Genomic DNA, 24,348 nt, shown 5'->3' on the forward strand with positions numbered 1-24,348 from the left:
AAAGGATATGAGTCAATAGTCAGATGAAGAGATATATAGGGTGAGATGCTGAATAAAGGAGCTTCTGTCCTTGTGGAGCTTGGGATGTGGCACAGTGGCATGTGTTTTGGTTCCCCAACATAGAAGCTGTCTGAATCTTCTTTTTTTTTTTTTCCTGAATCTTCTTCTTTTGGGTTTTTATGGGGGCTTCATTATGTATGCATGATTAATTAGCTCATTGGCCATTGGTTATTGGTTCAACATCTAGTCCCTCTCCTCTCCCCAGAAATCAGAGGGTGGGACTGAAAGTTCCAATCTTCTATCCATGGTTGTTTCCCTTGGTAACCAGCTTCCATACTTAGATGCTTTGCAGAAGTCACCTTTATTAGTGTAAACGCAGCTGTGGTGGAAAGGGTTTCTTAGAAATAACAAGCCACCCATTTCACCTTTATGGCTCTGAAGAGAATTTAGGAATTAAGGACAAGAGATCAAATATTGTAACAAAAGGTTTTCCCTTTTCTCTTATTGCTCAGGAAATTCCAAGGGTATTGGGAGCTGTAAGCCAGAAACTGTGAAGATGAAAAACAAATGTATACAAAAAATATATTTTGGTCATTTGAGTGACCAAATATATATATATATTTTATTATAAACCACAATATTGCAGTCTCTATCCCTGAAATTTCCTATCTTACAAACCCCAGAGTCCATGCTCCAATTACACTGATAAATCCCTAATGCCCAGTTATGCCTTTTCCTAATGCTGTTCCCTTTGCCCAAAACCTTCCCCCTAACATCTTTGCCTTATAAGCTCCCATTCATTCCTCAAGACCTAGCTGAAATATCTTCTCTGGAAAGTCTTTTCCAACTCCCCTGATAAGTTTTCTTTCCTTTCTTTTGAGCTTTCACAGAATGTGGTCCATTTCTTATCACCTTAAATTGATTATAAGAATTCATTACTTCTCTGTATCCCTTGCTTGACTGCGAGGTCTTGAGGGTCTTTGTTTTTTAAGCTGCTCTTGGCACATGATGGGTAACTAAAGTGTTTTTGTTGAATAAGAGAGAAAAGTAATCTGACAGTAATGTTAACTATTGAAAATACCAGTCATGTACTAGGTGTTTTCTCAATATTATTTTTAATCTTCACATCAACCTGGTGAATCACATTTTATAATTACGGGGCACAGAGAGGTTAAATAACTTGCTCAAGGACACAGCTAGTGGATGATGAGCAGAAATTTGAGCACAAGTCTGTATGATTCTTATAATAGGCAATACTGCTTCCTACAGCTTCCTATCCAGCCAAAGTCCTTGTCTCAACTTCCCTTCAACGTGCCTAGGGATTCCAAGTGCTTCTTCCTCCTCCAATCCCGGCACCTCCCTCCAGCTGAAGAGGTCCTGGAACACAGGGATCTGGCATTCACTGGCGGGACTCAGAGACACTTCTCCAGTTTACCCAGCCTTATGTTTGAGAACAAGAGAGGGAAGAGAGGGGAAGGAGTGATAATGGGAAGAGCTGATTTTGCTAAAAACTGTAGGATTTAAGAAGTCTAGATAGCACTGTATGGAAACCACTTAACAACAAGTAATAATGTGAAAAGGAGAGAGGGCCTTCTTCCCACCTTGCAAGGAGTTAATACTTACACACTAAATGCTCAAGAACATAGCTTAGCCCTGATCTGCAATGGCAGCCCCCAGGCCATGGCTTCAGCAGTGCCAGTAGAAGTAAGAACACTTATTGCTCAGAGGCTCTAGAAAGACACAGCACCCAGAGAAAGTGGCAATGGGAACCCACTGTTCTGAAGCTCCAGGAAGCCATAAAAACAGTGGGAAGTGTTGTGACATGCTTGAGAGTGCTGAGAGACAGGCTCTGGCAGGAACAGTAGGGTATTCACAGAGAGCCCTGGCAACACACACTGGTAAGGGGGTGCCAGGAAAGAAGAGAAGGAAAATGATGAGGAGAAGTATGAGAGAACCCCTAGAGAGACTCCCAGACATACCTAGGAACAATTCTTAAATGGACATACTGCAGTAGTAGGTGGCACCTACTCCTATTTTTATTACCAGTATACTGAGGTGTAGAAAATGCAGGCTGACGTGCATCTTTATGGACTTTATTATGTATCCTATATTGCTTTCATTTACTTGCTCATCAATATTTATTAAAATTCAGATATGGTTTTACCATTCACATGGCCATCAAAGTGTAATAGTACACCGATTTCACTACAACCTGGAATAGAAGGACTCTTCCATGTTTGCTGTTAGTTTTGTTTTGTTTAGTGACTTTGAAATACCTTAAAAATCTAAAGACCAGCTAATAACTTTTGTTCTAATTTCAAAAATGTGCATTTATTCAGATAAACATTTTTGAAGGTTACACAAATTAAACTGCACATTCCATGAACCATTAAACAAATCATCTTTATCAAAATGTCACGATTACCCAAATGTGGGATCTCACTGTATATCAAGAATCTGTGGGTGCCACCACCTGTTCTCCTGGTCTCCTTCCCCAGCCTGTCTGGCTGCAGCCTGAGGCCTCTACACCATTCTTTTCCTAGATTGTTAGTGAAGACTAACCAGGGATGGCTTAGAGGTTCCTGAATCTTAGTTCATGAAAAGTAGACCATGTTATACCTAATGAATGCCTGCTGGAGAATGAAGAAGTAATTGTCTTTTCCTTATCAAGATGGTTCTGAGCGTAATGATACTAGAGTAAATGCTCTAGCTCCTGCTCCTGGAAGGTTCTGCCATCCTAAGGCTAACTCCATCTATGTTTTTGTTCTGAACCACCAGAGCCCTCACACTGCAGGAACATCCTGCAGTCCACCTACCATTGTCCTGACTGGGGATGCCAGCTTGCCGGAAGGAGAAACTGACAAAAACCTGGTCAACAGGTATATCCCATGTGCCTAATCTTTGTGCTGTGAAGAGCAATATTACCTAGCACATGAAGCTTAGATAGTTATATATACTTTTTACAAACCTTCTTTCTTGATCATTTTATTGATGAAATAGAATCAAGCAATTTTTCCAAATGAGAGCAAGAGTTTGGGATTTGTCCATTATCTTTCTTTCCAAAATATTTTTCTTTTCCTGTATTTGGTCCTTTGTACTTTGCTAGCCTTTAGGCATGAGTCATAGCAGGGCAGTTTCCTATAATAACTGCCCAGATATTTGCAAATGGACCTGAGAGATAGGAGTCTTTGATCTCATAACTGGAGAATCCTGCCCCTGGTCAATGTTGGTCCTGTGTGGAAGATGATCACTTGGGAGAGGCATTGGCTACTGTACACAGGGATATCACTGCCTCAGTTTGACACAGCACTAGCATATGCATTGGTCTAGCTGGAGTGAGATTGTCTAAGTATAATTTTCAAAAAGCTACAAAGGTCATTCTTATACAAATATGCAGTGAACATATGTCAAAGATTTATTTAACTCATTGATGAGGAAATCATCAGGATAACCAAGATAAAAAAGTTAGTTCAAAAGAGGATACAAGAAATGGAAGTACATATCAGTGGGGAGGAAAAGAATGCTGGAATAAGATTGCTAAGTTCGATATAAAATAGGTTAATACTCCAGAAGACAATGAAACCTTGTTTTTATCTTTCTTCCCCAACAGAAATCATCTATATCTCTACCAATTATTCGTATCTTATGAGTTTTCTATAGTTAGATGTTCATTTAGAGTCTGGGCCCAAACTCTATATAAATAGAGTTATATTTCCTTAGGACAGTGTTTCAAAAACTTTAGCAAGCATCAGAATCACCTGGGGGGATATGTTCAATCATGGATGGCTGGGCTTCACCCTCCAGAGTTTCTAATCCAGTTGATCTGGGTTGGAACCTGAGAATTTGCACTTCTAACAAGTTCTCAAGCTTAGATAAGCTTGTAAAATGATGCTCTAGGATGACTTTGAAAGAATATATAGGTATCTATCTACCTATTTACAAGCTGTGGACAAATTTTCTTAGAAAAATGATTCTGTTCTGTCTTTCAGAGCTCACAGTCCCCACAGGAGACTTTCTCACCGACACTTGAAGGTTTCTACAGCTTCGCTGACTTCTGTAGGTAAGGGCTAGTCCAATTTATCTTATTTCTGCAACCAGAGATAAGGGTCCAGCTGAAGGTATGTTTGAGCAGGAAGACTGAGATCTGGCAACTCAGCTCCTTCCCTCTCCTAATTCTCAGGCAAGTCTATATCATGAGCCCAAGAAGGCAAAGTCAGTCTGTCCCTCTGTGTTTGAGCCCAAAAGAAATATATCTAATTTTAATTTATTTTGGCCAAGAGGTAAAGAGAAAGATGAGGAAGTCAAAGAGGCAGAACAGCAGGGTGAGGCTCAATTCTGGGGTATAGGGGTCAGAGCTCTCTATCTCCTGCTAGAAAGGCCCACATTCAGGTAGGCAAGTGCCTTTTTTTTTTTCTTTCTCTAAGAGCAGTTATGGCTAAAAAAAAAGTTAAAAAACTAATAAAAAAAAGAACAGTGATGACTATGTGGCTTTTAAATAGCCGCTTGCTTTGTTTCTCAAGGATATAATGCACGTGGGGCTAGGGGGTGCTGAGCATCTCCCTTCCCCCCCCCCAATGCTGTCTGAAGCCCCATGGCAGCTGGTGTCGGTGGTGATAGAGCCTGTTTTCTTCCTCAGGATGAATGTAGATCCCACCAGAAGATGTAATAGTACAGGAGGGAAAGATCCAAGCCATGTTACAGTCCCCACTCTGCCGTTTGGTTGCATAAGCAAAGATCTAATAGATATAATAGAATGCAATTGCTGCCCCAATCACCAGCTCATTCTCCAAATAGTTTCTCAGGGTCTGTTCTGGACCATCGGAACACAGATATGATACAGATTTGGTCTCTGCCTTCATGTTGCTCATAGTCTATGAAGAGACTGAGAAGTGAACAGATACAATCAGGATACTGTATTATATGGCCCTTCACAGAAGTGCTAGGGAAACTGAGGCTAGAAGGGGACCAATTCTGTCTAAAGAGGGGGAAGGCTGGGTAGGTAGTCCAGAAAAGAGAGTATTTGAGTTATGCCTTAGGAAGTTGGATAGATAGACAAGAGGAAGAAAAAGCATTCTGGGTTCAAGAAACAATATGGTGGGGGAGCAGGAGCCAAACCAGAGCAACTGAATGCTTTGCTGTGTGTATTAGTCAGGACTCTTTCAAATGATAGAAACCTAACAAACTAACTTACACTAAAATTACATATATACATAAAAATAAATAAAAGCCAGGGCTTGTGGTTTCAAGGAGTGCTGAATCCAGGTGTTGAAGCTGGGTCATTAGCAGTTGGCTCAGCCCATCTCTCAAGTTTCCTTTCATGTGTTAGTTTTCTTTTTTGGCAAATGGAACCAGCAACTCCAGACTTATGTGCCATCAGTGGAGAGAGAGTGCCTCTTCCTGTGTACTTAACACAACTCCTGACATGTCTCTCCTTGGCCTCCCATGGCCATCCCCGAGCCAATCACAGTGGCCAGGGGGATTGAGCTCATTGGCTGGCCAAGGCTGAGGTGAGGTGGGGTGATAGGGTTTAACTCCTTCCTAACTAACAGAATTGAAACTCAGAGGGGTTTCACCCAATGCAAACTGGGGAGCAATGAAAAGTAAAAGGGGGAAAGGAGGCTAGAGAGGCACAATGAGAGCTGCTCACCACTGAGGGGGAGGGGAAGCGCCTTAGAAGTATGTGGCATGAGCAAAGGTGCTGGGCCCAGTTTGGCATTTGCACATGACTAGGGACCATGAGGAATCCTGATGAGAGGCAGGTGAAGTGCAAGGTCAGATAGGACTCTTAGAAAGGTCACTCTGATAGGCAATGGAAGATAGGATAAAGGGGATAGCGTAAAGGTAGAGGACCTATGAAGTGGCTGTTGTAATTGTACAGGTAAGATCTAAGGAACAAGAATGGAGAGGAGGCACAAGTTCCAGGGATATTTCTGAGGTAAATGACGATCAGGACTTGATGACCAGTCGGTGGGATGTGAAGAGATTGAGGCAGGAGTGTGGAGTGACTCCCATGTTTCTGAGCAGCTGGGGAAAGTGGTGTCATTCACCCAAAGAAGGGCTGCTAGAGAAGATGCATGGAGAAGGATGGGGGTAGACAGTGCAGGTAGAGGAAAAAAGGGAGGGAAGGTGGCCATGATCTTTGGAGTGCTCCCTTTATCCACATATCTTAAGCTCACTAGCCTGTTGAAAAAAAGAGAGACTTGAAAGAAGAATACACTAGGGAAACAGCATGGAGGTGGAGCTCCTGATGGCCCTACCGAATGGCAGGGTTTAGGACAGTACTGAGAACATAGATGGCTTTATGACCATTTGTTACAAAGGACCTGCCACAGCCACAGTCTACAAACCTGTTGAGGCAGCCCTGTCTCCCTAGCTTGGCATTGCGCTGATGTTTGGCTGAGTTCCCGCTGGGCAGCTTCCTTGAGCTAAGCTGTGAGGGGCCAAGGATTCAGTGACTCTCACCCTGAGTTCATCCTCCCACTGCAGACCCTGCAGGGCACATTATTGACCTGGTCAATGACCAGCTGCCAGATATCAGCATCTCAGAAGAGGACAAGAAGAAAAACCTGGCGCTGCTGGAAGAAGCCAAGTCGGTGAGTGAACGATTCCTGACCCGCCGCGGGAGGAAGTCCAGGAGCGGCCCCGGAGACTCCCCATCAGGTAGGATGTACAGGTGGCTGCCCTGAGTCACTCTGAGATGGAGTGGGGGGATGGGGAGGGCCAGTTGTAGTGGGAGCCCTGCTTCCAACGGGTGACTTTTGAGTTGCCTACCCCCAGAACTCTAGGCCTCAGGAGGACTGATTCTTGTGGAGAGGATCTTGTGAAGAGAGGGCATCTTACCCTATTTCAAAAGCTCTAACATACTGATCCAACTCTAGCCCAGGAAACTGCTTTTCATTTTTTGGGCTTGTTGTGTCTTTGTTTCACCAAGAAATGTCAGCCTATATGATATCCATGAATTGAACATGGGTTCCCCTTCCCTGAATCCTACAAAGAAATCCCTGTGTGATGCCTCTGTGCACAGGTTCCTGGACCACCCTGCATGGATGGCTCCTGTGGTAGGAGCCTTATATGGCAGTCCAGAATCAGCCCTTGACCTGATGGAGTCCCAGTTCCCGGGGTCAGAAATACCTGAAAGGATGTCTTTGTTAGGCTGAAGTCATAAACCTTCATGAATGCTGGCCAGTTTGTGTCTGTCTCCACAGCTGTTTCCCTGAACCTCAGCCCCGGAACTTCTCCGGCATCCTCTCAAAGCAACTCACTTACTATCTCCACACCACCTGGTAAGGTCCAACACGCCTGGCATTTCCTGCCCTGGCTTCTTAACTTTGGGTGGCAGCTGAGCCCCATCCTCACTTGACCAGGATGCATCCAATTTTGCAGGCTTTCTAGTCAGGACCCCTATTTGGCCTCCTCCCCAGAGGACTCCTAGCTAGGCCTGGCTGGGGTGCCTTTGAGGAGGTGGATGTACTTTCTGTTGGGATTTTGAGCTAGTGTGGGGAGACAGGCCTAGCCCAGAATGAGGCTAGGTAGGTGAGGACAGAGGCAAGGTTGTGGGAAAAGGGCTACAACTGGTGCTTTCTCTGCTAAGAGAGGACTCACAGAGAGGTCACTTCAGAGCTTATTTAGAAAAGCTCTATTTGAGCCACTCTTTTTTTTTTTTTTTTTTTTTTTTGTTTTTTTCCCTTTCATTAGACTATGTACAGGGCCACACCCTCAATCCAGCTCAGAAAGGGGCATGGTGCCAGGGATAACAGCCTACCCTTGTTAGAGCTGTGGAGCAAGCTCAGGCTCTGACCAGGCAGCCTGGGTTCTATTACCAGTGCTCATACTTCCTGGCTGTGTCACCTTGATTTCCCTCTGCCTTGGTTTTCTCATGTGGTTTCTGTGCTGATTAAATGAGGGCTCACCACAGCACCTGACATGTGGAAGGTACTCAACAAATGGTGGCATGACTGGCAACCAGACCTGACAGAACCAAGAGAGGACATTCTGGGGAGGTGGATGTATTTTTGCTAAAGGGACAGCTGACAGTGCTGGGGTGCTAGACATCACTCAACAGTGTCTGGGCCATTCCAGGTTTGGATGAATGCAGTGGCCCACAGTCCCCTTTGCCTGGAGCACCACCACAGGTAACAGGGGCCCTGACTGGGGTTTCCTATGCCAACTGGTCTCTCTTCTCACCCCTTAACCCCTGAGAGGCCCTCCATGATCCATTGAGATGATGGTGTTGGGAGGGGAAAACATCTATACCACTGCTAGGGCCCTCTTTGAGGATATTTCAAGAGGAGATATGGTTTCTTCATATTGCTGTCTGACTTGTGTTTACTTTCTCCAGCAGAAGGGGGATGAGGCCGAAGTCTCTTCACCACACCTCAGCGAGCCTGTGAGTGTGAGCTCTGCTCCATTTTAATTATTTGGGTGTAGGAAAAACTGTTCCAAAAGCCTAGGCTGGTCCTGAGCAGCCTACAAGTGGGTGTATATGAGTGGAGGGTCAAGGCCGGGGAAGCTAGAAGTTTCCTCTGTTTTATTGTGACTGGAAGTCTAAAGTGGAGGGGGTAAGAAGGCAGATTCAGTGAGGGTCACTTTCACTATAACCCTATAATCCTGTATCTTCACTCAGGCCACTGGCCATAGTCAGGCAAGACTGCTGCTTTTGTCACTCCAGTGAAAATTACAGCAAAGTTCCAGGTCCTGGTTGAGATTCCTCTTGGAGGCAGCCTGGAAAACCTCATCCTTACGATGAACACTAGAAGGGCCCCACCCCTGCTCAGAGCAAAGTGCTCAAGGTGGAGGGGAGCATTAAAATACAATCTCATCTAGAATTGGGGCTAGGCTAGAGTCCTCTGGGAGAATTTCACAACTCACACAGCATAGCTATACTCTGACATAGATCTACAGGCTCCTCACAAAGCAGGTTTCCTTCAGGAAATAAGAGTGCAGAATCTTAGAACTTCTGAGTAGTAAGATATTACCTTTGCAAGAATCACCTGATCACAATAATCCTTAACCTCTTTTGAATCACGGAACTCTCTGAGAAATTGTTGAAAGCTATGGATTCTCTTTCCAGAAAAAGATGTACAACATGCCTACATAAATACACATGTACATCTGTAATAATTTCAGAAGGTTCATAAATCTGATGAAAAATCTGAGTCCCTAAGAGTTAAGGGCCTTGCCAGGAAGAGTCAGGACTAGAAATTGGGCAACTGAGTCAAGGCCAAAATTTGTGACTGCACCCAAGCTGTCCTCTATTCCACTGTCCTCCACAGCTCCTGGCCCTTGGGAAGTTCTTGGAAGATTATGAATGGCAGGTCTCCTTGTCCTGTCTGTTTTATAGACCTCAGGCTTGTCTGTGGCTCCCCTTTACTAGTTCAGACTTGACTGAGAAGCCTTCCTGTCTACTTAGTGCACACACCTGCATATATACACACACAGACACCTTAGCAGGGTCTGTGGGACAGAGGTCCTGCAGTGGAAGTGGCCCCATCTCTTTCCTCTCCAGTCTGCTTCAGAGTCCTAGCTCTACCTTGTCTCTTTCAGAATGTCTCCAAAGGGCTAGCTGACCGAAAGCAGAATGACCAGAGAAAAGTGTCTCAGGGAAGGCTGACTCCTCGTTCTCCCACAATTGAGAAGTCTAAAGAGACTGCAATTGAACAAAAGGAAAACTGCGATCCCCTCCAGTGCCCTGAGGCCACTCCCAAAGGCCCAGCTTCTGGAATAGGCAGTGGTGGGAAAATGGCCCTGAATAGCCCTCAGCCTGGCTCTGATGAAAATGAGCTGGGAAAGGCGCTTTTGAAGACAGCCAAGGAGGGCAACCCTCTGTCTAGAGGCCCAGCCCAGGGCTCTGGAGGGGTGGCTCCCCTGATCCCCCAGGGAAAAGGTACAGCTGGAGAGCTGACAGTGTCAAAATTTGGCTCCAAAGCTGAGCTGCGGCCCCCTGCTTCCCGGCCACCCCTACAGCGGGGGGTCTCCTGGGACAGTGGTCCTGAAGAACCTGGCCCCCGGCTGCAGAAAGTGCTTGCCAAGCTGCCTCTGGCAGAGGAAGAGAAGCGTTTTTCAGGCAAACCTGGCAGCAAGTTGGCCAAGGCACCTGGACTCAAAGACTTCCAGATACAAGTGCAACCAGTGCGGATGCAGAAACTGTCTAAGCTCCGTGAGGTGGGTTCCTAAGGGCCAGCTGGGCAGGGTGTACACTTCAGGTCCCCCCTGAGCTGAAGACCTCTAGGCTGAGCTGCTAGGACAGGGCAGCTCTAGCCTGGACTTGGGCCTTGTGGGGCCCTAAACTTCCCTACTCTGATAAATCAGGCCTACTGCACAGCATCTTCTTCATAAATACTAGTTTCGGGTACTTTTACTGGGAGGAGGTCAGAGTGGGACATAGTTGCCACACACAACCACATTTTAAGGGGAAGGCAGGTATATGGAGGAGCACATGGGCCCTAGTACCAGGCTGTGTTTTTCCCTCTAGCCAGAGCTGACAGCTCATAAACAGGAAGCCCTTGATAGAGTGCCTTGTCATGCCTAGAATGGAGCTGGGCAAGCTTTTCCCTTTGTCAGGCCCCTGAGCTTTCCTTCCTGATGCCTGTTAATAAAGGGCCTCAAATCTATCCTCAAGTATAATGGATGGCCATGAGGGGCTGCTCTCCCTGTGGTGAATTTCTTCCAATGCCTGTGATGTCCCCAACTTTCACTGGCCATCAAACCGGGCACAGTAGTTTCTCATGGAACAGCCACCCTTTGAGGGGATGATTGGGAGTATCCAGCAATGTAGGGGACAGAGATAGGGTGTGAGGGTGAGAAGAAGTTAACAGGACAAAGGAATCATTATCCAGCCCCTTTTCCCTAGAGAGCTAACCTAAGCAACAGGCCAAGGCAACTGGGACTCCACGGGGTGGGACCTGGCACCCTCACAGCTAGAACTGGACAAGGCTCCCGTGGTTTCCTTACAGAATGGGTGTGAGATAGGGAAGGAAAAGAGGTACATGATAGCAGTCAAGCACAAGTGAAGAGGTTTCTGTGCTAGCAGGGACACATTGCAATGTGTTCTAATCAGAAACCATTCCTATTCAGAAACTTTCTATGATGTTCTGAATCGGAGGCTCCAGGGAGCTGCTAAGGAAACAGGTAAAGGGCCCTGGCCAATTACTACCATTTGGACCATGAGCACCCTCTGGTGGCCCTTCCTTTCCTTCTTTAACCAGGGTACAAACCACACAAGTGGCTCCTGCTACCACTGGAGGCTGACACCCCCCACCTCCCGCCCAAACACAAGTCACAAGGTGCGAGGAGATCTGTCAAACATTGGAAGTGCTGATCTGGTCTTGATGGGTAGTGAGCATCCCCATCTCTCCTGGGCCTTGACTGCTGAGGCCCCAGGCAGTATAGTGGGGCAGTAATTCTCAGGCCTCATGTGTCTGGAGAGTTTTAACAACTCAAGGGATGCCATAACCACCCACTGAGGAACTGGGAGTAAGAGAGGTCACAACTCCTGGCTGTTCCACTCCTGGAAGTGGGCATTCACTGCTCTGAACAACAGGGCAGGAAGCTCTACCCAACTTGAAGCACAGCCGTGAGCTCAACAAAGATCACTTCCAGCAAAAGCTCCATACACATCCAGGTGACCATCCTGTCTTCAGAGCCCGGGGCTCCAATTCTGTTTGTCGTATAGCTCTTAGCCACTGTGTGGTTGGAGCTCATTTGCCCTGAGGCCCAAAGGCTCATTTAAAAGGCAGACCATGCCAAGGACGATTCTTAACCCAAGGATCGTGGTGCTAATGGTATGGTTTCAGGCACCTTTACAGGCTGGGAGAGGAGCAGTCTTCCAGGTGCCTTTCATATGTCACCGTGTCATGACTGCCCACCCCCCATTGTGGCTGCCCTTAGTGCCTCCCACGTGAGGCTGAGTGGTCACAGAGCCACAAAACACAACCAAGAGAAGAGTTCTGCCTGATGTTATGATCTGAAATGTTTTCTTCTTTTCCTAAAAAGGAGCACATCCTGATAAGAAATCAGAACTTAGTGGGGCTCAAGCTTCCAGAACTTAGTGAAGCGGCTGAGCAGGAAAAAGGTAAGTGGGGTCGGGACAGATGTTCTCCTCAGGCCAGGGCTGGATTCATTTTTACCAGATCAAAGAAGGTGAACGTGTAAACACTAGACTTCTGTCAGGGCCTTTGTCCCAGTGGTGAATGTGGCCCAAACACGGAGCAGGCACTCAGTAAATATTTGCAGATAAATGAATGAATCAGATTATGTTTCCTGCCTACTCAGAGAACCTCTAAACTTGTCTCTTCCCAATCGGCCCCCTTCTGGATCCTGTCTCCCTGAGCCTTGTTAGTACCTAGGAGGCCTGGAAGGGTGACCCAGGCCTCAACTTTTGACACTTCCTTTTCCTTTCACACCCAGGAAGTCACCCAAATAGAACAGTTCCTCTTTTCAAGACATTAGAGTCATCTCTTGCTTTCCAATTTGCTGTCACCACAAAGTCCAGACCCCAGCCCTTTCCCTTCTGGCCCTGCAAGTCCACACCCACTCACCCTGCTAGACTCATCTTCAGAAAATAAGACTTTGGATTTCCTGCCTCTCTCCTGCCCTCCATCTCCTGGCTCGACTCTTCTATGGGTCATGCTACCTGTGGTCAGCACAGAAGCCTTCTGCTTAAGGATTGTTACATGAGCATGCACAGGGTGCTTCCAACTATGTTGGAAGCCCTTATCCAAAATATAGTTAACTAACACCTACCTATTCAACATTAACAAGATTCCCAGAAGCAAAATTTCCAACAACTTCCGTAAAGTACTAATTAAAGAAAATTAACCATCTTTAGGCAATCTTTTAAAAAGATATGATATACTTTTCCACTTTTAATTTTTAATTTGCTTATTAAAGCAGCTTCAAAACACTAGGACAAGATTTATCTTAAAACTTGCCCCATAATCCCATAAATTCTGAAAGAAGCAATTTTTATTCTTTCTAGTATTTACCCATATTTATAATTTGTTCACAACTGATTTGATTATATAGCTATAACTTCCTGTTTCTACTTTTTAAACTTCTGTCATAACTGATTCCATATAGTTTGACTTGTCCTTCTATTTGTCATATATAATGGATATACTTTTTATGTTGATGCATTGATGATGTTGGGTATTTTACGTGTTAACTATGACTAACCACCCTGCTCTAAACAGCTCTGTACTCATAGTTTTTTTCTTTCTTCCTTCAAGTTATTTCCTTGGGACAAATTCTCAGGCTTGAGATTCAGTGGGTCAAAGTGTAGAAACATTTGCATTTGCCAAACTGCCTCTAATGTATGCTACCTACAAAGACTGAGTGAGGAGTCTTCCTTGTAAGAACTACCAGCACTGGACTTTCTTTGCTTTTACACCTTATGTGCCATAATATAAAAAGAATCAGATCATCAATAAATGCCACTTTGTTATTACTTCAATTAATTTGCTGGCAAGCAAGTTCAAATTTAAACATTTTAAGTATTTATTTACTCTGTTTTTCCTTATTGGGTATGTTAGCCTTTCATCTCTTTGCCCAAGTGTCCATTTGGGACTTAGGTTTTTTGTTGGTTTGTTTTTTGTTGGTAATATATGTAAACTCTATAGATACTAATCTTTCCTTGACTATATTTTTCTTTTGGAATTGAATTTTAGTATCATACCATTATGGTTGTAAAAGATGCTTGATGTAATTTCAGTCTTCTTAAATTGATTGAGATTTGTTTTGTTCCCTAACATATGATCTATTCTGGAGAATGTTCTATGTGCATTTGAAGAGAATATGTATTCTTCTGCTCTTGGGTAGAATGTTCTGTATATCTCTGTTAGGTCCATCTGGTTTGATGTGTCATGTAAGGCCAGTGTTTCCCTATTGATTTTCCATCTGGATGATCTAACCATTGATGAAAGTGGGGGGTATTAAAGTCCCTTAAAATTATTGTATTCCTGAAAATTTCTCCCTTTAGGTCTGTTAATATTTGTTTGTATTAAATATATTTATGCACTATGTTGGGTGCATAAATATTTACAAATGTTATATCCTCTTGTTGGATTTGTATTTTTTCTCAATACTTTTTCATCCTATCACTTTTTGCTTTTTAACAACTTTTGTTATTTTAGAGAAACTATAAAGTTTTTATAATCATCTTTGCCTATCTTTTCTTTTGAGAAGTCTTTCATTATTTAAGTCATTATAAAAACATTACCTCTCCTTAACTGGGATAGCAAATCTATTTTCTAATAGTTTATCTATAGTTTAACCTATTTATATCTGTTTTGCTAATATCTGTGGAATTTATTTTAAGATCTAGGTGTTTGGAGATTTAAGATCCTGTAACCTCAATAATATTTTAAGGTATATATATTTCTTGTTATTTTGTGGCTTAGACAATCATATGCTACATTTTATATATATATATATATATAACAAACACTAGTTCTGAGCCCTTGGTTCTGTTTTATTCTGATCAGTACTACACCATTTTAATTACTGCTGCCTTATAATACATTCTAGTATGCTGTGAGGCTGCTTTTCTCTCACTGCTTTTCTTTTTCAGAATATTCATTATGTTCTAGATATAAAGATTCAGCACAAAATAATGGAAAGAGCAACTGGACAAAATCAGGAGATTTGAGTTTATGTCCCAGTCCAGGAACCAATTGGCAGAGTCTTTAAATATGTTCCTTCAACCTCTGTTCCCTCTTGGACTAGCTGACCTCAGAAGGCTCTTAAATCTAAGATTCAAGGATTACAGGTCTTTTCTAGTTTGCTTCTTACCTACCTATTTCTTTAAGTGAAATTTATACTATTTTTTTTAAGTTTATACCATTTTATACAACATTTTAATTACAAGTGCTTTAAAGCTACACACTGGTTCCAGAAGAACTGTCCTAGTGCTTTTTGTTTTATAGTTTATAGACTTTTAAAATACTTACTGTGAAAACATTTAGTTCTCGTTTGGAGACATGATTTGTCCCTCTATTAATCTAGGTTTTCCTTTCTTTATCCTCCAAAAAGATTTGAAGTTCTTTGTACAGGTCTGTCATATTTCTTACTGGGGCACTTTCTATTTGATTTATATTTTGCCTATTTATGAAGAAGACTCTTTCTTTCATTAGATTTTCCTAGCTAATAATTAGTGGCATAGATGAATGTTGCTTGGTGTTATACTTGTTTCTCATATATTAACAAATGGTACAAGGATAACTACAGTGACTAATTAGCACAATTACTGTAACTAGAGTGATTACTGAATGCCAAGAACTGGACTAAGGGTTTTATAATATTTCACTTGATGCTCATACAACCCTACAAGGCTGGTCTTACTGTACCCATTTTACGAATGAGGAAATTGAGGCCTGGGAAGGTTAAATTCACATGGTTATTAATTGCTGAAGCCAGGATCGGAACCCTGATGTGACCATAGCCAGAGGCTCTTGACCACTGTGCATAATGCCTTTTTCACATCCACAATGTTATTTTTATTTTATTGAATTCAGTGTTAGTCTTGGTTGTGTGTTTGTGCATGTGTGCATGTAGTTGTTTTGTGTATCTGTCTGTTTTCTACTTTGGCAACATTCTCTAATATGCTAATGGTGACAAGGAGAACACTTGCCTTGTTTCTAACTGTTTTAGTGGTTTTTTTTTTTAATTTTTATTTATTTATGATAGTCACACAGAGAGAGAGAGAGGCAGAGACACAGGCAGAGGGAGAAGCAGGCTCCATGCACCGGGAGCCCGACGTGGGATTTGATCCCGGATCTCCAGGATCGCGCCCTGGGCCAAAGGCAGGTGCTAAACCGCTGTGCCACCCAGGGATCCCCGATGTTTTAGTGTTTTTCTTTAAGGGATCATGTTGTAGCTCATTCTTAAATAGATGTATTATTTTATTATTTATCTTACTAAGTAGAAAAAGATATATGTAATAAAATATAAAAATATATAAAATAAGTATATTATTTTATATTTTTATTATTTTAAGGAAATATTCTTGTCTTTAAAGTTTCAAGATTTATGTTGAATTTTATCAATTTGCTTTGGGTATTTTCCATATTTAGAAATATTTTCCATATTTAGAAATAAACCCTTGTGGTCCTGGAATAAAATTCATTTGATTGTTGTATTTTCTTTCACATGTACTACCAAATTTTCTCTATAAGTATTTCTTTTAAAGTATTCTGCAATCTTATACATTAGTTAAGATAAAATCTAAATTGCTATGACAAAGAGGCCCCAAAGTATAATCTATGGGGTACAGAAGATTGTCTCAGTCTCAAGTAAAGATTCTTTTTTTTTTTTTTTTAAGATTTTATTTATTTGACAGAGGGAGAAAGAGCAAAAGTAGGGGGAGTGAAAAAAAAAGTAGGGGGAGTGGCAGGGAGAGGGAGAGACAGGCTCCCCGCTAAGGAAGGAGCTCGATTCTAGGCTCAATCCCATGACCCGGGAATCAGGACCTGAGCCAAAGGCAGATGCTTAACCAACTGAGCCACCCAGGTGCCCCTCAATTAATGATTCTAAGGCAAGCTATCAGGTTCGCAGGTGTCTCTGCTCTACGTAATTGTTCAGGGATCTTGGTTTCATCTCTGCATTTCAATATATTCTCCTAGATGCATCTTTATAGGGATATATAAGTTTCGCCATGAGCTAATATCTCAGAAGTGGAACTGCCTGATCAAAAGCATTTATATTTAAATACATAAACACAATACCAAATTAACCAATTTAGATATCCACTATGTACCTTTCCTCCCAGTTTTCTCTCATTTCTAGCATTTGGGTGGTTAAGAGCTTAAATTCAACACTTATTGGCTGCATAGCCGTAGGCAAGTTTCTTAGTCTCTAGATGGCTCAGTTTGCTCATCTATAAAATGGGTATAATAATAGTACTTTAGTACTTACTTCAGTGGGCTGATATAATGCTTTTGTGATACTGGTCTTTATTCCAGCAGAAACTTGGCATACATTTTAATTCCTATAATCAAGGTTATGGAACTCTATTGTGTCAGCTAAGTGGGATGTTGTCCTGTGTGCTCCACAGTGTAGGTAGGATGGTGCTGGAGAGGTGGTGAACAGCAACAAGTGTTTGATTTACATCTGCAGAGTTGGGACTTCCTTTTCCTATATTCTGAAAGCCTCCGTCAAAGAGTCTCATCCCCTTTCCTATCTAGAATGAAAGACTTTGGGAGCCCTCCCTGAAAGCTAGAGAGGCTAGCTCTTTTTTCGAGCTCTAAATACAACAGGGTATATGAGCTCATAGGGAAAACTCAAGTCTCTTATGATGATTGTTGGTTGGTCCTCTGGGAGATGGGGAAGATCCTTATCAGAACGTTCTGGAATCTTAAGAACTTTGGCTCTCCTTCAGTTTCGGAGGATTGGGAGGTTCTTTCCTGCTACATTTGGTCTTTCCAACAATCTAACAAGTTCTCTTCACAGACCATTTGTGGGATGTTTCGATCCTAATCATTTGCAGGTCACTTTAAGGCAAAGAGATGTGAGGCTGACTGTGGGCTAGTTCCCAGGCTGCATGCTGGGAATGCAGAGGTGAAAAAGACTCAGGCTCTGCCATCAAGAAGAGGGCCTTGTCTTAGCTGTCATTATTAGTCCCTTCAGCTACCTGAACAACCTCTTATCCCATCTGTTGCCACTCTTGACCTCCCCACCCAGCTCAATCCACTGTTCATACTGAGCCAGAAGAATTTCTGAAATGCAGATTTGGTTCAGCATCTTCAGGGGCCTTCATTCTGCCCTTAAGAGGAGCACTAGAATCCTTAATAGGATCTACAAGGCCCTGTGTAATTAGCCCTGCTCCCCTTGCCTGCATCTTCAAGGGCCACTCTCCTCACTCAGTATCTTGGCCTTCCTTCAGCACAGGCTGTCCCCTCTACCAGGAATGTTCTTCCTCTCATCCTCTTTGCCTAATGAATTCTCATTTGGTCTTAGGTCTCATTTCTGCTCAAATGTCACTTTTCTAGGGAATACTTTTCCAGCACCCCCAGATCCTTCTCTCATAAAATCTACCACAGTATGAAATATAAAAACATTATATGTTTCTCTAATTAATCTCTGTCCCATGAGGTAACAAGCTTTCAGAGGACAGTGACCTGTTTTGCTTAGTATTATATCCCTAGCTCCATGCCTGTTGCCTGGATCATAGTAAGCACTCAATAAATACTGAATAAGGAATGCCTGGGTGGCTCAGCAGTTGGGCGTCTGCCTTTGGCCCAGGATGTGATCGTGGAGTTCCGGGATTGAGTTCCGCATCAGGCTCCCTGCGAGGAAGGGGGGGGTCTCTGCCTGTGTCTCTGCCTCTGTGTGTCTCTCATGAATAAATAAATTTTTTTTAAAAAAGTAAAATAAAAAATAAATACTGAATAAATGAATGAGCTCACCTTCATCTTCTAGGAAAGGAAACACAAGGATAGACAAAATCACTGCAATACGTTGTGTTAAGACTTTACAACACAAAGTACCTAGGAACACTGAGGAAGAAGCAGCCAGCTCAGTAGAGGTGAGTGAGTCAGGGCAGGATTCTGGCCAGGAAAAGCAGCTTTGAGCTGAGGAAAAGAAGGGCATCCCAGGCAGAGGGAACAGCAGAAGCAAAGGTACACATGCATCTTCTAGTTCTTGGCATCTTCCAGGAGCAGAAGGAATCCCATGTGAACCAAGTGTCGGTCATGTGTCCTAACAAGATAGGCAGCAAGTGTTCATAGGGATCCAGGAAAATGAAGGCTTTGAGGGACAATTAATGGGTTTGAACGTCATTCAAGACCCCTTGGAAAGCCAGAGAAACTTGAAGATAAGAAAGCGTCAGGTTCAAAGCTGAGTGTGGAATAATTCTTCTCAATAGATAAGGAAAGCTGGCCTGAAATGGGAGAGGCTGGAGGCAGGGAGACTGGTAAAAGGGTATGGAAACAGCATGGTGAGAGGTGATAAGACTGTAGATTGGGATGGACAGTAGGGGACATGGGAGGGACAAGTTTGAGAACTATTTGGAGGTCAGCTTGGCAGGACTTGGTAAAGAGGAGAGACCAGAAAGACCACCAGATGTGTGTCTGCATGTCCAAGGATGTGATGGTGTCATTAATGAGGATGGGGAGCAAAGGAACAAGAGCTCACTTGAGGAGGAAGACATCAAGTTTAGGTTTGGATGTGGTAAATGACTATGAAGAGCAGCTTGAATGCTACAGTCTGACAGACCTAGTTTTGTATCCAGGCTCTACCACTAATTAGTTTGGACACTGGGAAAATCTATTTAACTTATCTGAACCTAAGTTTCCTACTTTGCAGTTTCCCCAGAAAATGAGCATAGCAATATTTATCTTGCAAGGCTATTGTAGGGAATGAATAAGAAACTACATCTAATGCAGGCTGATGCTTGATAATGGTAGCTGTTGAGATTGTTTTTATCATCTCGATCTAAGTGACAATGTCTAGAAAGTAGTTGGATATCTGGACATGGAAATTGAGAGAAGTGTGGGCAGTCTGAGCTCAGAACCCCCAGATCTCAAACAGGGAAAAGTGCTCCCTGAGAAGATCAATCTGAGAAAAGTTTATCCCCAACCAATAGTTTTGGTCTTTGGGGAGTCATCCTGTGTCTCAGAGCATCTTTTATCAGAAACCCTAGAAGTTATTTTTGTAAGTTCTGGAGATTGCCAGAAACAAATGCTTTCATTGGAATGAGCTAATACAGGCAGATATTTTTAAAATAATTCTACTGTTAAAATACCTCAAGCACATTACCAAAATATTCAACTAATAGTGAAAACTACAAAGAAAGTAAAAATAGTTTATACCAAATACCCTCTTCCCCAGAAATACAAAAGGAAGAAGGAGGGAGATTATGCTAGATTGCTAGATGTACTTATTTTAGACAAAAAGTATGAAAATTTACTTAAACTTGAATTAAAGCAGAGTGAAACTGCAGGAATTGCTGAATTTTGGCAATTTCTTCCTCTAGAAAAGAGATTAGTTTTTAAAAATTTAAAATATACATTATGAAATGCATTAAGAGTTTGGAGTCATTGAGGTACTTTTTTACATTTTTCAAATTTGGATTATTGACTTCCTAATGGAAAAGATGAAAACAATACCATTTCTTCCCCACTTTCCTATTTCTTCCTATCCTTCCATCTCCAATACACAAATGATAATTCTTTTTATACTGTCAAAGCTGTAACATTTACATTTCATTCTGTAACCATAATTTCCATAGTTGGTTAGCCTTAAACTTACATATAAAAGGATTTAATGCTCACCATCAGTCCCTTTACGATGGCTCACCATTCCCAAGTTTATGATTTTGATTTATGGCTTGTTTAGCTAGATTTTATTATCCAATAGTTTTCTTAGAAGGGCTCAGAGGTGCTGTTTCCTGAATTCTAGTATGTTTTAAAATGTTATCTTTGTTCTTGGAGGACAGCTTGGATAGTTTTAAATTCTAGATCATCCTTTTCCTTAGAATTTGGTAGATGCTACACTGTATTTAATGTTGTAGAGAAGTCTGAGACCAGCTGATTTCCAGCACCCCTCAGTCTCCACCTCTCCCTGTAGATGAGGGTAGTTGGAGAAGCACTTCTTTAACCATATATATGGATATATATGGGTTTTCCCTAACATGGTATACTCTTCCGATCTGCAAGTTCAGCTCTTCCCTCAATTGAGGAAAATTCTTTTATATCTTTGAATATGTTCTTTGATTCCTTTGGTTCACTAGTTCAGAGACACTACAATCTGTAAATTCCTCACCAATATCTCAACTACAGTTCCCTTATTTAATCTCTAAATACTTTAGTCTTTCTTTCTTTATATTCCTTGAGCTCATCTCAATCTCCCCCACCCTCTAATTCAGTTTGAGACTGTATCTGTTTCATTTCTTCATATTTCCAACATTTTGGTTAGTTCTATACTTTTATAATTTTTTGCATAGTTATTTTTTAGTCTTCCATTTATTTCCTTAAACCGTAATCTTCTTTCATCTTTGTGTGATCCTCTCATCTCACCTCTGATTTCCTTTTTTCAGGTTCTAATTTCTCCTTGAGTCAAAGCATTTGTGGTATACATTTTTCATAAAAAATGCATTTTTGATGTGTTTTTTAAATCTATGCTTCCATTCTAACATCTGTCTCCTTCCTACGTTTCCTTTTTTCTTTCCTTTTTTGACTATAGTATTTGTGCCTAGTTGCCATGCCATTGTTTTCATTTTATTTCATTTTTTTAAACATATGATCTTTTTTTTAAAAGATTTTATTTATTTATTCATGAGAGATACAGAGAAAGGCAGAGACATAGGCAGAGGGAGAAGCAAGCTCCCTGCAGGGAGCCCAATGTGGGACTCAGGGATAATGCCCTGAGCCAAAGGCAGATGCTCAACTGCTGAGCCACTCAGGCGTCCCTTTTATTTCATTTTGATATGAATATTTTCACCTGGATTTTCTCTTTTCCTAGATATATTGTGTAGGTCAATTTTCATTGACTTCTTCCTACCTTATCTGAGATCTCTGTCTTCCCTGCTGTGCTTAACTGAAGACTGGGTATTTTGTGTCTGCTTTATTACTGTTTGGGTGGAGTGGAAGGGGGGAAGTTTATTTTTTTATTTTATTTTTTTTTTTTTTAGGGGGGAAGTTTAGATGGACTGTGGGTAGTGGTGTTTGTGGGATTAGTTTCTGCTCTTTTCCTATAACTTTGTTCATAGTCTAACACGTGAGTTTATCACACCACAGTGTGGGCATATCTTATTCTTTTGAGTGAGTAATAGAGGATTATGGATTATTTCCCCAGTTCAGGGTAGAATTGTAGAGACAATCTGCCCAGGTGTTTATTTTCCAGACTTGACCCAACTATTCCTGGCAGCCACTCTCACTCCCCTGCCAGATAGAGGAAAAAATAGACAAAATCTAAGGAGTTTGGCTACTATGCTATTTTTTATAAGTGGTGGTCAGGGGTAGGGGCAGCTTCAACTGGGGCTTTCCATGTGTCTCCTGTCCTCACTTTATTGGATGGGTTTGTTTTATTTATTTTCTCTTTTGTTTTAATTTCTGGTAAATCCCTCCATATTGTTTGAGATAATCAGCTCTGGTAGAATGCTGTGCAATCATTCTCCTTTCCTCTTCCCTCCTACACAGTAAGAAAAGCAAATAGCAGCACAGGCAGTTTTTTGTCTTGTTGGAGTATTGTTGTAGTGGCATGGAGATCCTTCCTTTCTGAAGAAACCTGAATCTCCTCTGGATGCTGCTTGCTCACCCCCTCAGTCTACTTCCCTTTTCATTCTGTAGTATTATACTCTTATCAGAATTCTTCCTCTTACATCTTCCTCTCAGTAATGATTCTTTGAGGGGAGAAGAAAGGGCTATCAAGGGTGGGAGCTCTACATTTATTCCTGGAAAGTTCTGTCTTTCTCTAACCATTATTTTTTTTAAAGATTTATTTATGATATAGACAGAGAGAGAGAGGCAGAGACACAGGAGGAGGGAGAAGCAGGCTCCATGCCGGGAGCCCGATGTGGGACTCGATCCCGGGACTCCAGGATCATGCCGTGGACCAAAGGCAGGCACTAAGCTGCTGAGCCACCCAGGGATCCCCTCTAACCATTATTTTTAAAGATGATTGCCTTTTCTTATACTTGAGAGTGGCTGGTATATTTATGGTCGGTTTAACATTTTTTTGTAGTTGTTGAGTTCAGGAGGAAGACAGCTGGTTCTAGGAGCCACAAGTTCTAGGATCACACCCTTCAGACAGCCATCTTATCAGGGTTAGAAGGCCTACCTAGTTACTTTTTTGGTGGGGCAGGAGAGGCTCAACCTAAGCAACTTCCCTAGGCAAAATCCCCTAGTATGGCTTTTACTTGATTTTTAGATCTTGTATGGTCCAATCAATAATATAGATTTCTCAGGAGTCCACTGCTTGATTATCTATCTGCTGGGTACAGTGTAGATACATAAAGGTATAGTGAGGCAAGAGGCACCACAAGGTTCACATCATCTGTCAAATGGAAATGTTGGAAAGCAGTAAGTGCCAAGACAGAACCCAAGAGATGACAAGTAGCTAAGAGAACATCTAGTCCAATCTTATATCCAAAGAAGGATCACTGACTACCGCATTTCCAACAGATGGCCCTCCAGACATTGCTGGGATACCTTGAGTACTGGAAAACTCCTGAACACTGTTCTGTTATTAGAAAGCTCAAAATATTTAAATATCCTTTATCTTGAGACAAAATATAACTCCTCTCTGCATGGTCTCCTTTTGGAGAAACTTCTATTTCACATGACTCCCAATCTTAGCTCCACTTAGATGGCTACCACAAATATGCCTATAGTCCTGATATCTGGCCTGGACTACAATTCTGGAAAATGATTGAGCCAGTTGGAAATCTGCTCATGAGAGATGGTATAACATGGATAAGTCCCACATGCAAATGGAAAGTAATCATTATATGGGATGAAGATACCTGATTTGGCTCAAGTAAAAGAGACTTGAGGCTTTTAATCCTAAACGTATTATAAGCCCATAGTAAGGTGCAGTGAGTCTATACTGCATGAATAACAAATGTCAATGCCAGGGACATTTGCCAGTGTCTTCCTGAGCTTGTTAAAGCATATCTGGGCCTCTGGGATAGCAACAACCGGAATGCATGCAGGCAGAGGATGATATCTAGAGGTCATGGGCCATAGTGGGTTGCAATGAGCAGTTGGGAAAACAAGGGTAAAGCCTGGAGAAGGGAAGCTTTAGAGAGGTACAAGAACTGTCTTCAAACAAGAGAAAAATTTATGGGAAAGAGAATACTTGGTTTGTTCTTTCTACTTTCAGAGCACAGACCCAGGATAGTTTTATGAGGTAACAAAAGACTGTTCATTGGTTCTTTTGGCTAGGAGGCATCTATTTCTGAGATCTATAAAAGATCTAATGACCTTAGCTTTACCCTGGAAAAACCCTGTTTCTATTTCTATCTATGGGGATATGGAACCAGATTTCTCGGTAGGACACTGGTGATTGAACCATTCAATTCACTGGAGGAAGAATGATGGGACAACAGGCCTCTTGAGAAGCCTGCCAAAGAGAGGGGACTGTTCCAAATATTATAGCTAAAGAGCAACAAGCTTTCAGTTGCCAGAAACAAACCTTGAACTCCAGACACAAGAGCCTGCTTGGTACTGTGGAAAGCAATGGGGAGAACTAGAATTTAAAGAAGATGGAATTGGGGCAGTCCCGGTGGTGCAGCGGTTTAGCGCCGCCTGCAGCCCAGGGTGTGATCCTGGAGACCCGGGATCGAGTCCCACGTCAGGCTCCCTGCATGGAGCCTGCTTCTCCCTCTGCCTGTGTCTCTGCCTCTCTGTGTCTCTC

General features: G+C 42.4%; 2 protein-coding genes across 24 annotated transcripts in view; one reads left to right on the forward strand and one right to left on the reverse strand.

Moving 5' to 3' along the window:
• Window positions 1–24,348, forward strand: part of IRAG1 (inositol 1,4,5-triphosphate receptor associated 1) — a 125,839-nt gene that overhangs the window by 60,787 nt on the left and 40,704 nt on the right. For 3 of the 6 annotated variants that reach the window (XM_077866487.1, XM_077866490.1, XM_077866492.1), the window contains exons 3-10: window positions 2,779–2,879; window positions 3,990–4,060; window positions 6,487–6,660; window positions 7,206–7,283; window positions 8,080–8,132; window positions 8,339–8,386; window positions 9,544–10,161; window positions 11,992–12,070. In XM_077866487.1, coding sequence (XP_077722613.1) covers window positions 2,779–2,879; window positions 3,990–4,060; window positions 6,487–6,660; window positions 7,206–7,283; window positions 8,080–8,132; window positions 8,339–8,386; window positions 9,544–10,161; window positions 11,992–12,070 — 1,222 coding nt within the window. Of the gene's footprint in view, window positions 1–2,778; window positions 2,880–3,989; window positions 4,061–6,486; window positions 6,661–7,152; window positions 7,284–8,079; window positions 8,133–8,338; window positions 8,387–9,543; window positions 10,162–11,991; window positions 12,071–24,348 lie in introns of those variants that run through there. The other 3 variants (XM_077866489.1, XM_077866491.1, XM_077866493.1) reach the window with 2 other exon arrangements.
• The window catches only part of LOC144294674 (uncharacterized), a 133,754-nt gene that overhangs the window by 26,819 nt on the left and 82,587 nt on the right, over window positions 1–24,348 (reverse strand). The gene's annotated exons all lie outside the window — the stretch shown is intronic.

The sequence above is a fragment of the Canis aureus genome, chromosome 23 (assembly GCF_053574225.1).
Source record: "Canis aureus isolate CA01 chromosome 23, VMU_Caureus_v.1.0, whole genome shotgun sequence".
Taxonomy (NCBI): domain Eukaryota; kingdom Metazoa; phylum Chordata; class Mammalia; order Carnivora; family Canidae; genus Canis; species Canis aureus.